We start from the raw sequence: 13826 nt of genomic DNA on the forward strand, positions 1-13826 counted from the left end.
AGAGGCTAAGTATTGGATGGGCAAACCTTAGTCTCTGTCATACCAAGTGATCATGAAAGTAAAGGTATTATATTACCAAGACTTAGGTGGCTAAGACTTTGGGATGCCTTCAAACCTTTAGAATAGGACGGTAATAATGTTTGGCAAACCCGGCTTAGTTTGTTGCTTGATTGATTCAACAATGTTGAGGACTGTGTGTTAAGCACTGGAGTTTACCACAGTTAATAAGGTAGACATGGTCCCTGCCCTCAAAAGCATTGACAGGGTATTGGGGAAAAAAATGACTTTTTATTTATTTGTTTGTTCATTTATTAAAGATTTTATTTATTTGACAGAGAATGAGAGGGAAAGAGAGCACAAGCAGGCAGAGGGAGAGGGAGAAGCAGGCTCCCCGCCAAGCAGGGAACTCAACCTGGGATCATGACCTGAGCCAAAGGCAGACACTTAACCAGTGTCTGGTTAACTTAACTGAGTTGCCTAGGCGCCCTAAAAAATGGGTTTTAAATAATTTTATAAATGTGTTGAACATTTTTTAAAAGTTTTTATTTATTTATTCATGAGACACACACACAGAGAGAGAGAGAGAGACGGACTCCAGGATCATGCCCTGAGCTGAAGGCAGATGCTCAACCGCTGAGCCACCCAGGCATCCCTAAATGTGTTGAACATTAAGGAAAGGAGAAATAGAAAGTGCTTGGGATTGTGTACTAGGAAAGACTAAGGGTGTGACAAGCGTACACAGGGAGATTGGAAGATTGCTTGGGAATTAGCCACCTTAGAAATGTGGCTGGGAGTATGAGCAAAAATGAGAATGGGAAGAATGTTCCAGGCAGCCTCAATCCCGATCTGATCATTCCCACATCCATTCTTTCTCATTCCATTGTTTGTCTTACCCCTTCATCTGAGGGCATCAGTGCGTTCCCAAACACAAAGGAAGCCAGGGACTCAAGTCTTTTTATCTGAAATGACTAAAGAGACTGCCATCCTTTCTACGGACTTTATTCTCACTCTCTCTAGATGAGTGTCTGCCTCTTAGGCTGCAGCAGGGAGTGTTGGGAACCCAGGAAGGAGGCAACAAGTGATTGGGGCAAACCGAAGCCCCACTGCCTAGTCACAGATCTGGATTTTGGTCTCAGTGTGGGACTTTGGGGAGGCCCTGGATTGGTTCTGACCTGGAAGTGCTGATATGAACCTCCCTTCCCCTTCCAGGATGTGGACATTGTGGTAGCACCGTGCCAAGGCCTCCGGCCTGCAGTGGATGTTCTGGGTGACTTGGTGAACGATTTCTTGCCTGTGATAACCTATGCACTCCACAAAGACGAACTGTCTGAGAGAGATGAGCAAGAACTTCAGGAAATCCGAAAGTATTTCTCCTTTCCCATATTCTTTTTCAAAGTGCCGAAGCTGGGCTCGGAGATCATTGCCTCATCTACCAGAAGAACAGAGAATGAAAGATCACCCCTCCATCACCAGCTGATGGACCTGGGCTATCTGAGCAGCAGTCACTGCAACTGTGGGGTCCCTGGCCAAGACACTAAAGCTCAGAGCATGTTGGTGGAGCAGAGTGAGAAACTGAGACACTTGAGCACATTTTCTCACCAGGTGCTACAGACTCACCTGGTGGACGCAGCCAAGGCCCTGAACCGGGTGCACTGCCACTGCCTCGACATCTTTATTAACCAGGCCTTTGACATGCAGCGGGACCTGCAGATCACTCCCAAACGTCTGGAGTATACTCGAAAAAAGGAAAATGAATTGTATGAATCATTGATGAATATTGCCAACCGAAAGCAGGAGGAAATGAAGGACATGATTGTTGAGACACTTAATACCATGAAGGAGGAACTTCTGGATGATGCTGCCAACATGGAATTTAAAGGTAGGTCCCAGAGAGCTTGATGTGGGCTGCTCGGACCACAGGATTCTTTAACCCTTTTCTAGCTGGAAATTGAGTCTCATTAATTCTGAAGGAAACTCAGGAGAATCTCATAAACCTAACTGTCATTAGTAGGAGCCCACCTTAAATCACTTAGCCAGAGGCCTTCCTGGAAGATTCTACTGTTGTTCCTTCCCGGGGTTGGTAAGTTCATCCTAATAGCGGTCTTTAATCTCTAGTTTGTATCTGTATCCCCTTGAAGTTGATGGAGCTGGAAAATGTTACTAAGTCATGCTTTAACCTTGGCTTTAACCTTTGGCATGGCCCATGCTTCCTTATTGGTTCTTTTTGTGTGTGTGTGATGGTTCTTCTTTCTAGGCTGCTCCTGAAACCCAGCTTAGGAGTATTTCCCAAAGTCATCTTTTCAGTCCCATTCTTCATGAATGGCTGTTTTTTTGTTTTTGTTGTTAAGATCTTATTCATTTGACTAGAGAGAGAGCACAAGCAGGCAGAGTGTCAGGCAGAGGGAGAGGGAGAAGCAGGCTCCCCACAGAGCAGGGAGCCTGACACAAGGTTCGATCCCAGGACCATGGGATCATGACCTGAGAGGAAGGCAGGTGCCCAACTGACTGAGCCATCCAGGCACCCCTTATGAATGGCTGTTAACAAAACTGGGCCAAAATGATTAGTCGGGTCTTTTAGGGCTGAAGTTTAGATGCGGCTGACTTTGTATACTGATTGCTCTATAAACCTCCCTGCAGGAACATTAGCCCTACCACCTATTAATTAAAGTGATGTGGTTTGCAAGTTACCCTTGAAGTTCTCACTCATGACTGTACATCCAGATCTCCTGGGAGGCTTTGAAAATTGAGATGTTTGCGATCACCCCCCAAAGCACTCCAGACCGATTAGTCACAATTTCTTTTTTTTTTTTTTAATAAGAAACCCACAAGAAGTTTCTTTTTTTTTAAATTTTATTTATTTATTTATTTATTTATTTATTTATTTATTTATTTATTTATTTATTTATTTATTTATGATAGTCACGGAGAGAGAGAGAGAGGCAGAGACATAGTCAGAGGGAGAAGCGGGCTCCATGCACTGGGAGCCCGATGTGGGATTTGATCCTGGGTCTCCAGGATCGTGCTCTGGGCCAAAGGCAGGCGCCAAACCGCTGTGCCACCCAGGGATCCCCTTAGTCACCATTTCTCACATGGGATCTAGCATCAGTTTTTTCTTCAGTCCCCTATGTGGATTCTGCATATTGCCGTCTTCTTGATGAGAGAACTGAGGCTTAGGCAGGTTAAGTAATTTGCTCAAGGTCACAGCTACTGAAAAGTAAAGGAGAGTTTGAAACTAACGGTCTGATCCTGAGTCCAGACTCTGAATTTCCGTGCTTTATTGCCTCTGACGGTGTTCCCAGACACTGCCACTACCATCCTCCTGGTAACCAGTTTCAGCACTTCGGTGTGGTCTTCGACTCTTAGCTGTCCCTTGTGCCCGCATCCCGTCAGCAGCCGAGTCCCGATGCATTGTCTTTCATATTTCATATCTGCCTTTACTATTCTGGTCCCCTCTCCTCTTTGGTCACCCTGAACTGCTATTACGTATTGCTCCCCCAGACATCTTTCTCTCCTTTCTCCACCTCCTCTGCATTGGCTCCCTGTTCCTGTAGACTAAGTTGGGACTTCTTAGCCTAGTGTTACAGATCTTCCAAAGCCTAACCCTGCGCAGCTTTCCCAGTCCTGTTTCCCCCTGGGCACCTTCCGCAAATTCCGATTTCAGTAGCTCTGGACTGCTTGCTGTCCTCCAGCTGCCTGCTCCTGTCCTGCTCTGAACCCAAAAGGTCTTTTATTTGTGAATTTCTAAATTCTCCTACCCTTCAAGGCCTCTTCTAAATAGCATTTTTCCTGAAGGTGTCTTTAGTTTTCTTAGCTAATAGTGATCGCATCCGTCTGAACTCCCACCACGTTTCATGCATACCTGAAATTTCTGGCGTATTTCATTTTCTTTTATTGCAATTATTTATGTTCTTCTGACTGGCATCTAAAATCCTGGAGATCGGGATCCCTGGGTGGCTCAGCGGTTTAGCGCCTGCCTTTGGCCCAGTGCGCCATCCTGGAGTCCCGGGATCGAGTTCCGCGTCGGGCTCCCAACATGGAGCCTGCTTCTCCCTCTGCCTGTGTCTCTGCCTCTCTCTCTCTCTCTCTCTCTCTCTCTCTCTGTCTATAATAAATAAATAAATAAATAAATAAATAAATAAATAAAATCTTAAAAAAATAAAATAAAATCCTGGAGATGTGGGAGAACAGGATCTGGTTTATCATCTTCTCAGAACAGGTAACAGAGAGTTTCTGTACACCACCTCTTTGGAGTGTGAATGAGCGTGTGAATGATGGTGTATGGCAGCGTCACAGAGGAAGCAGAGTCCACTTGAGCAGGCACAGGATGCCTTATTTCTTAGAGGTCTTTCTAAAGATGAGCAGAGAGAACTCTTTGGTGAATTCCCACTGTGGGGAAGACTTGCAGTGAAGAGCTAAGAAGCCTTCTGACCAACTTAAGATGCTGGAGCACCAGCGCTGGCATCACAGTGCATGTGATAAAGGGTGGGCCAGCAGGTAGGTCGGACAGACTGTGAAATATTTGGTAGTTTATTATGTACCAGGTGTACCATGTCTGGGGCCTGGGATGCAGTAGTTAGTTTCACAGATGTGGGGGGAGCTGAGAACAAATAGATCAAACATCTGGCCCGGTTAACTACATGGTAGATTTGCGAAGTCACTTTCCTACTTAGCTGTGTATGAGGACTTCCATGTCTGCTTCTTCACCTTGTTCTAAGTTCTCTTTTGGGGATCCTTGAGGCAATGATAAGTAGATTTAGAAGAGAGCTACCACATAGCCTAAGAAGCCAGATTTCTGGTACTGGTTTTTGTTTTACTATTTTTTAAAAGATTGTATTTATTTATTTGAGGGGGAGAAAGAGAGAGAGAGCTTGAGTCAGGTGAGGAGCAGAGGGAGAAGCAGACTCCCCGTTAAACAGGGAGCCCAATATGGGTCTTCATCCCAGGACTCCAGGATCATGACCTGAGCCAAAGGCAGATGTTTAGCCTACTGAGCCACACAGGTGTCCCTGGTTTTTGTTTTAAAATAAAGGTAATGTTGGGGGCTCCTGCGTGTCTCAATTGGTTAAGTGTCTGACTTCAGTTCAGGTCATGATCTCAGGGTTCTGGGATAGAGCCCCATGGCAGGTTCCCCGCTTGGCAGTGAGTCTGGTTATCCCTCTCCCTCTGCCCCTCCCCCTGCTCCTGTGCTTGCATGCATGTGTGTGCACATTCCCTCTCTCTCTCTCTCTCAAATAAATAAATACAAATCTTAAAGGTAATGTGTGCATGTCAGCTATATTACATATATACTCTAGAAAATGCATTTTTTAAAAGATAATATCTACATACATAGTACTTCACTTAGAGGTATAAAGCTACTGTCCTCCAGCCACTTAGTTTTCCTTCATATGCTTATCTGCCCTTTGCTTTTTCACTGAACTCACAGGTTAGAGATCTTCCCAAAAACGTACATATGGATTTATCTTCTAATAGATGCACCTGGTTTTATTTAACTATACCCCTATTGATGTACATTTAGGCTCTTTCTTTTTTTTTTTTTTTCATTTGGGCTCTTTCTTTTTTCTTTTTTGCTATTACAAACTCTACTGCATTATCATTTACATACATATCTTTGGGACTTGTGTAGGTATATTTCTAGAAAAACAATTCTTAGAAGCAGAATAGTTAGGTCAAAGGGTATGTAGATATTTTTGTTAGTTGTTTGATTAAACAAAAATTTTTTGATAGATATTATGAGATTTCCTACAAAGAGGCAGCACTAATTTAAATTCCCACAGTAGACATGAAAGTGCCTTTCTCGAAGTGGGGTTTTTGCAGGTAATTGGTCTTCCCTTAGTTCTGTCCTTTGACTTGCAGAACAGATTTCTAATTCTTGGAGGTAGCAGGGTGGTAACGACATTTCAGTTTTACTTTTTATTTAGTAATTGATTGGCATTGAATCCCTGACTCTTGAATTTTTCCATAGTGTGAAATGTTACAAAGATCCAAGGCTCTGCAGTCCATGGCTTTGGGTTCAAATGCTAGTTGTATTATTTCCTAACTATACCATCTCCTTCCCAGTGCCCCCTCTGTCCTCTCTTTGAGGCTGTTTCCTGACCTATGAAATATGACCAGTAACCCCCATCTGACAATGTTGTGAGGATTAAATTTGATTACATACATGAAATTATTATGGTGCCTTTCTAATAGTCTGCACTCAATAAATGTTCCTACCGTGCTATAAATGTGACATAAAAGCTGACAAAATCAATAGGCTCATTCTAGATGCAGCTGTTCCTTCTCAGTACTCTTAGATGCCCTGAGTAGAAGAGGACCATGTGGCCCCCGATCACGCTGAGGGTCAGCATTTGTCAGCCAGCTCTGTGTTTATAGCCATCATCATGGTGGCTCCTTGGCTTTGATTGGGAGAGGCCTTTATTCTGAGTGCCTGCCCTTCCTTCCCCTCACAGCCCACTGGCTTCTTTCTTTGCCCCCGTAGATGTCATCGTCCCTGAGAACGGAGAGGCCGTGGGCACCAGAGAACTCAAGTGCTGCATCCGGCAGATCCAGGAGCTCATCATCTCTCGGCTCAATCAGGCTGTGGCCAACAAGCTGATCAGCTCGGTGGATTACCTGCGCGAGAGCTTCGTGGGCACCCTGGAACGCTGTCTGCAGAGCCTGGAGAAGTCCCAGGATGTCTCCATTCACATCACCAGTAATTATCTCAAACAGGTACTGGAAGACTGGCTAAGACACCATGTCACAGATAGCACATGAAATAGAACCCACACCTAAGCCCAACCCCAGTTTAGCCAGGAATTTCCCTTCCACCTTTTTGCCCACTGAGTTTGAATTTTATTTGGTTTTCCCATCGCATGACGACTGCCTGTCACAGGTGCTGGTGAACTGCAAAATTGCAGTTAAGGCAATATGCAGGATGGTGCAGATCGAATAAAGGGGCCCAAAGAGACAAAATGGATGATCAACCTGCATTGACTCTGCACATTTATGGAAGGATGTATTTGGCAACCTTGAAACTGGGCTCTGTGCTTTAAGTAAATATTACTTATCAGATTTTTTAATCGGCCACTCTACCCAGGGCATACTGATTTTCTTTTGTATGTTGTCTTTCAGATCTTAAATGCCGCCTATCACGTTGAAGTTACATTTCACTCAGGGTCCTCGGTTACAAGGATGCTGTGGGAGCAAATCAAACAGGTGGAGCTTATTAGACATTTTCCACCCCCACTTGGCTTACATGAACCTTGGTCACTCCAGTAACGACTGGTGTGTAGGACATTTGGTTGGTGTAGGGTGGCCATTTGTCCTGGCTTTGCTTCTTAGGAGAGTTCTGGTTATGCCTGTTCTGAAATAATTAGGAACACTGCCCCTTTAATGACTAAAGTGATGCATTTAAATGAAATTTTATGCAGCCATAAGACCCTCCTTCACTAGCTTCTTCATAGTCTTTCTTTTCCCCAACCTAAATGTTTTCTCAGAACCAGGCGTTGTTGCCAGAGGCCATTTGTGTGGTTTCTTTTCTGGAATTTGATGTGAGACTCATTCCTTTTTTTTTTTTTTTTTTGATTTTTTTAATTAATTTTTATTTATTTATGATAGTCACAGAGAGAGAGAGAGAGAGAGGCAGAGACACAGGCAGAGGGAGAAGCAGGCTCCATGCACCGGGAGCCCAACATGGGATTCGATCCCGGGTCTCCAGGATCACGCCCTGGGCCAAAGGCAGGCGCCAAACCGCTGCGCCACCCAGGGATCCCCGAGACTCTTATTCCATGCTGAGTTCAGAAAGGGAATTATCAGCACCCCCCCCCCCCCCGGCACTGACCATAGTCATGAGGGTTTGTGAGCATGTAGACTAGGCCTAGTGTTCTTTGATGCTTTCCCTTGGTCTGAGCCCTGAATGATGAATCTTGCCTTCACGTGGCTCCTTTCTTAATGGCCTACTCCTAATGCGTGGCTAGCCCCTCAAGGAAGGGTGTTGGTTCTTTTTGGTGGCTCCTGTCTCCCACCCATGAGTGTTTTTCCTGACTTCATCCTGCAGATCATCCAGCGCATCACGTGGGTAAGCCCACCTGCCATCACGCTGGAGTGGAAGAGGAAGGTAGCCCAGGAAGCCATCGAGAGCCTCAGTGCCTCCAAGTTAGCCAAGAGCATCTGCAGCCAGTTCCGAACTCGGCTCAACAGTTCTCACGAGGCTTTTGCAGCCTCCTTGAGGCAGGTGGGTATGTGGGAAGAGAGAGAAGAACCTGTCTGGTGGGGAATATTTTGCCCACTGCTCTTAATAATTTCTATAAAATCATCAGTATATTTTCTTCCTGTCTGTTAAATGATAATATTATGTTACAAGAAGTTTCATCAGTACATTTTTCAGGGCACCTGGGTGGCTCAGTCGATTAAGCATCTGCCTTCAGCTCAGGTCATGATCCCAGGGTCCTGGGATACAGCCCTGCATTGGGTTCCCTGCTCCACAGAGAGCCTGCTTTTCCCTCTCCTTCTGCCTGCTGCTCCCGCTGCTTGTGTGCACATTCTCTCTCTCTCTCTCTCTCTCTCTCTCTCTCTCTCTCTCAAATAAATAAATAAAATCTTTAAAGAAAAATAAATTTTCATGTGGAGATTTTCTACCTCCAGGGAACATGGAGGCGAAACTCAGTTAATTTGTCCCCATTTCACTGAGTGCGGAATGAAAATAAAGGGGTAGGAATTTTATTTAAGTTACTTAGTATTTTAAGAATGAGTCAAAGGAAGGGATGATTTTGTAACTTTCATACTGATTAGCAACTATGTGACATCTGCTTGTCCCCTCGGTGTATGTGTGTGCAGGTGTGTATGTGTGTACATATGTAGAGGGGAGGGTGTGGAGATATGGTTCTACATCCAGGAGAAACAGCTATTCTTTCCTGAGAGCTCAACTGTGCACCAGTCTCTGAGCCATGTTAGGACATCTTGTGTAACCCTCACGGTTACCCTTAGGAAGCAGCTGTTATTACCTCATATAATAGGTGAGGAAGCCAAACTGGGGACTTGATAAATCACATGACTTTTTTTTGGTTTCCCTCCCAGCTAGAAGCTGGCCACTCAGGTCGGTTGGAGAAAACAGAAGATCTGTGGTTGAAGGTTCGGAAAGATCACGCCCCACGCCTGGCTCGCCTTTCTCTGGAAAGCCGTTCTTTACAGGATGTCTTGCTACATCGTGAGTCTTTGTTTTTCCCAAGTAAATGGGAAGAAGGTTCTAGATACCTGACATTCTCATGTTCACCTTGGAGAATCCCAGTGGCTAAAGCTGCTTTCTTGCAAAGCTGCCTCAGCATCCCCTGATGTGTTTTTAAATCCCTAAAGTCTATTTGGTCCTGTTATTTACACAGTTCAGACAACATGACTGATGTTTATTTAAATCAGATCAGTTAGGTTAATTTTTTTAAAGATTTTTTTAGTTATTCATGAGAGACACAGAGAGAGAGGCAGAGACATAGACAGAGGGAGAAGCAGGCTCCTCACAGGGAGCCCGATTGGGACTCAATCCCAGGACCCTGGGATCATGCCCTGAACCAAAGGCAGACGCTCAACTACTGAGCCACCCAGGCGTCCCAGTTAGGTTACTTCCTACTCCTTTCCAGTAGCATCAGAATTTCTGCCCCTTGCGTAATAATGACTTTCTACTCCTAGGTCCACGTCTAAGAATCTTTTTTTTTTAAACAAGACATTTTATGTATATTTTTCATATGCAGTCTTCAAGATTTTATTTTTAAGTCATCTCTACACCCAACATGGGGCTCGAACCCACAACCCCAAGATAAAGAGTCACGTGCTCCACTGACCAAGGCAGCCGGGCTCCCCATGTGTCTGAGAATCTTAGGGAGGTTGCCCAGCAAGTTCGCATTCCTCCTGCCTTATCTCTGTCTTCATACTTTATAGGTAAACCGAAACTAGGGCAGGAGCTGGGCCGCGGCCAGTACGGTGTGGTATACCTGTGTGACAACTGGGGAGGACACTTCCCTTGTGCCCTCAAGTCAGTCGTCCCCCCAGATGAGAAGCACTGGAATGACCTGGCTTTGGAGTTTCACTACATGAGGTAGGTTCTCTTGTCCTTCATCTCTGTGGGAAAAGATCCAGAGAAGAAGCCAGAAGCCTGGTAGGGATTTTGTACAGAGACCTACCACACCTCGTGTGTCCATTCCTGTGTCCCAAGATGTCGTAGACAATCCTTCTGTGTTGGTCCCAGGAACGTGCTCTCCTGCAGGCCTTCCCTGTCTGTGCTGTCCTCTCCCCTCTCCTCATTTCTCGGACTCTAACTTCCTTTGGACTTCTTCCTTAGCCCAGAAGGCCTGTCAATGTCTAGATTCCGTAATTCTCGGTCCTTGCTGGGGAGGCCATTCTCTCGCCCTCCCTCTGGGCCTGGTATCTCCCGCCCACATGGTGGCGCGCTGTGCACGCTGGAGCCAGAGTGTTGCAGCTGGGCCTCTCTGGTTGCCACCAGGTCTCTGCCGAAGCACGAGCGCTTGGTGGATCTGCACGGCTCGGTCATAGACTACAACTATGGCGGCGGCTCAAGCATCGCCGTGCTGCTCATCATGGAGCGGCTACACCGGGACCTCTACACGGGGCTGAAGGTGAGGTGGGGCAAGGGGCCGAGGCGCAGCCAGCAGCCGGATCCGCAGGCTCCTCTCTGGCCTGTCATCCTTTCTTGTTTATCCAGACCTTCTAGCTTTCACAAGACCGTGTTGGGAAAAATCAAGCCTTATTACTCTACTTTCCAAAAAAACCTTAAAAATTTCTCAGAATCTATTTTTAGCTCCAGTTTATATCCAGAATACTGCCAGTTCACCACTTACACAAATTCTTGTGGTGGTAGTAAAAATCTAGACTACTCAGAAGAGCAGAAATGCGTTCTGTAACTTTGCTGTTCTTTCTTTTTTTGCTCTTGATGGATAAAGCCAGCTTTTGTTTAGTCAATAAATATTTATTAGTGACTACTTTGTATAAGACCCTGCGTAAAGCACTGTAAGGGGATATCAAAAAGTGTGATTGCCAGAGGTCCCTGGCTGGCTTGGTTTGCAGAGCATGCAGCCCTTGATCTCGGGGTCATGAGTTCAGGCCCCACGTTGTGCATAGAGCTTACTTTAAAGAAAATGTATTCACCAGAAACTTTAAAGAGACATGCAGTCAGTGACTATTTTGTGAAGATTTGGTATTTGAGTTTGATAAATCCACCTTGATGGGTAAAATTTGGGCAAGTAGAAGGAAGAGACCATAGCGGGGGGGGGGGGGGGGGGAAGGAATAGCATAATGCCCAGTGCATTTGAAGAATACTAGTCCTGTTGGAGCAGCTGCCTGGGAATAGGGGGACATGATGTGCAGGGAAATGTTGAGAACAAATTCTAGAACACCAAAATGAAGAATTTGCATATTCAAATTTTGTTGTAGACCATGAAATGCTGAAATGCATGAAACATTTTGAGTGAAGTACCCTCAGTGGGATGTTGAGTTTCCCTTACCCATAGCAACCACCACTAGGGACATGGAGATGTTCCTTTGTCTGGTCCCTCCACTGCAGGTGATTGGGGCTGGGGAAACTAACCCCAGAGTATCTGGGTAGGCCCCTTCTCACTGATGTGTCTTGTACCAGTTTACATGGAAGCTTCCTGATATAAGACAGGAACCCGGGCAGCCCCAGTGGTGCAGCGGTTTAGCGCTGCCTGCAGCCCAAGGTGTGATCCTGGAAACCCGGGATCGAGTCCCACGTCGGGTTCCCTGCATGGGAGCCTGCTTCTCCCTCTGCCTGTGTCTCTCATGAATAAATAAATAAAATCTTTATTAAAAAAAAAGGCAAGAACCCTAGAAATGATTGCAAGAGCCATGAGAAATTAATAGGTTGGAGGAAATTACTCTCCCAGTAGCTCTTCATCTCAGAAGAGTTAAGCTCAGCACCTTCTGATGCTTTCCCATGAGTGGGCTAAGCTTTGGATGAGTGAAGTAGTTTTCTCTGGAATTCAAGAGGACCTAAGTTGGAGGCACGGTGAAAGTAAGATGAGTGACTTTGATATTTGAATCTGTAAAACCACACCTTGGCTAACCAGGCTTAAAAAGCAGCGGAAGTCAATCTGCTTGAGACCTAGAATCCCCCTTTTTTTTTTTAATTAAAAAAAATTTTTTTAAGTAATCTCTACACCCAACATGGGGCTTAGACTCACAACCCTGAGATCAAGAGTCACATGCTTTACTGACTGATCCAGCCAGACAACCCAAGATCTAGAACTACTTTGAGCCTCAAGGGTAGTTCCAGGGTTTATTCCAGGATTGGAAATGAGCTCATGCCTTCAGTTGTTGGACTGCAGCTCTTCTAGTCGTGTTTGGGTGTCATCGGCTGTCCTGAGTGCAACACTGAAGAGGCGTTATCTGGCCGCACAGCTTGTCCTTCCTCACTTTACCTCGGCTTCCTTCTCCTGACTGCTGTCCTCTTCCCTTCTTCTCCCTGCTTCTCTGTCTTTGTCCTCTGAGTGCCCTAGTGCAGACTGTCCCTCGGTGCCCTGCAGAAGGAACTCTTAGCTGCTTTAAGCACGTTGGACTGAGGAGTTGTCCTGTTAGTGATGAGTGAGCCCTTTTTTCTCCCTAAGGCTGGGCTGACGCTGGAGACCCGTCTGCAGATAGCTCTAGATGTGGTGGAGGGGATCCGCTTCCTGCACAGCCAGGGACTTGTCCACCGTGATATCAAGCTAAAAAATGTCCTGGTAAGTAGAGCTGTTTCCCTGAGATAACACCCTGCCTCTGTGGGTTAAGTGGCCTTTGCAGGGTCTGCCAAATGTGAGCTGGATCACAGGAAGTACCTGCCAGGAACGCAGCAGAGTTGATAGTGGAGTGGATTGATGGCGTCTTGGATGTAAAGCTTGGGGAGTATCAAGCCGTGTCATAGACTGAGCTTATGTTACTTAAAGGTTTTTTCCCCAACACTGTTGGGAAAATGTAAACTTATGGAACAGAGTAGTCCAGTGGACCCATATACTTATCATTCATCCAGATTCACGTTCTCTTTCTCCCGGGTTTGTCCCTCTCTCTCTCTCTCTCTCTCTCTCTATCTCTATCTTACATACACACACATTCTTTTACTCAACTATAGAAAGTAAGTTACAGTTAGCACATTAAATACTTGAGCTTGTATTTCCTAAAAACGGCATTTTTCTGGGTAATTAAATACTATTATCGCACCAAAGAAATATAACATTGATAATGATGCTATTAATTAATATACAGTTTATATTAACATTTTCAAGTTACCCAGACACAGCTCATGTGTTTGCTTTTTCGATCCAGGGTTCACTCCAGGGATCAGAGAGTGTACTTTGTTGTCATGTTTACCTGTCCTTTAGGATAGGCCTTCCACCCTTTTTTTGCTTTTGTGACGTTGATATTTTTGAGGATTCCAGGTCAGGTTGTTGTTTAGGGTTTGATCAGAGGTGCTGGATGAGGGCTGTGATGGGTAAGTGCACCATAAAGGGGAAAGTAGTCACGAACCCACCAGCCCTGGTATCTCAGTTCTGAAGAACCTTCCGATGTACTCCTCTTGGAACTGTATTGGATTATCCTCGAGGTGTCTCTGGCAGCAATTCCCTGACAACGGTGTGGGGGAAGAGGAAGATGGTCCTAAAATCATAGGCTGAAACCTGAGAGGCTTATCAGTCGTCAAATGAGGCACAAATTTATTCTCTTGGTCCTTTAGGAAAGGAGACTGCAGGAAGTTCAGGCAGCTTCCTTCAGCTGACCGGAGGTCCTCAGTTTTTTCCTTAGCAACTTTCTGCCCTGGGTTCTGGAGGTCAGAGGAGAATAATCAGGAACTG

General features: G+C 45.5%; 1 protein-coding gene across 2 annotated transcripts in view; it reads left to right on the forward strand.

Moving 5' to 3' along the window:
• DSTYK (dual serine/threonine and tyrosine protein kinase) overlaps positions 1-13826 on the forward strand; it is a 51782-nt gene that overhangs the window by 30407 nt on the left and 7549 nt on the right. For both annotated transcript variants that reach the window (XM_055334179.1, XM_055334180.1), the window contains exons 3-10: positions 1210-1879; positions 6479-6711; positions 7114-7197; positions 8039-8215; positions 9058-9187; positions 9910-10066; positions 10472-10604; positions 12609-12722. In XM_055334179.1, coding sequence (XP_055190154.1) covers positions 1210-1879; positions 6479-6711; positions 7114-7197; positions 8039-8215; positions 9058-9187; positions 9910-10066; positions 10472-10604; positions 12609-12722 — 1698 coding nt within the window. The remainder of the gene's footprint in view (positions 1-1209; positions 1880-6478; positions 6712-7113; positions 7198-8038; positions 8216-9057; positions 9188-9909; positions 10067-10471; positions 10605-12608; positions 12723-13826) is intronic.

This window comes from Nyctereutes procyonoides, unplaced genomic scaffold, assembly GCF_905146905.1.
Source record: "Nyctereutes procyonoides isolate TBG_1078 unplaced genomic scaffold, NYPRO_anot_genome, whole genome shotgun sequence".
NCBI lineage: Eukaryota > Metazoa > Chordata > Mammalia > Carnivora > Canidae > Nyctereutes > Nyctereutes procyonoides.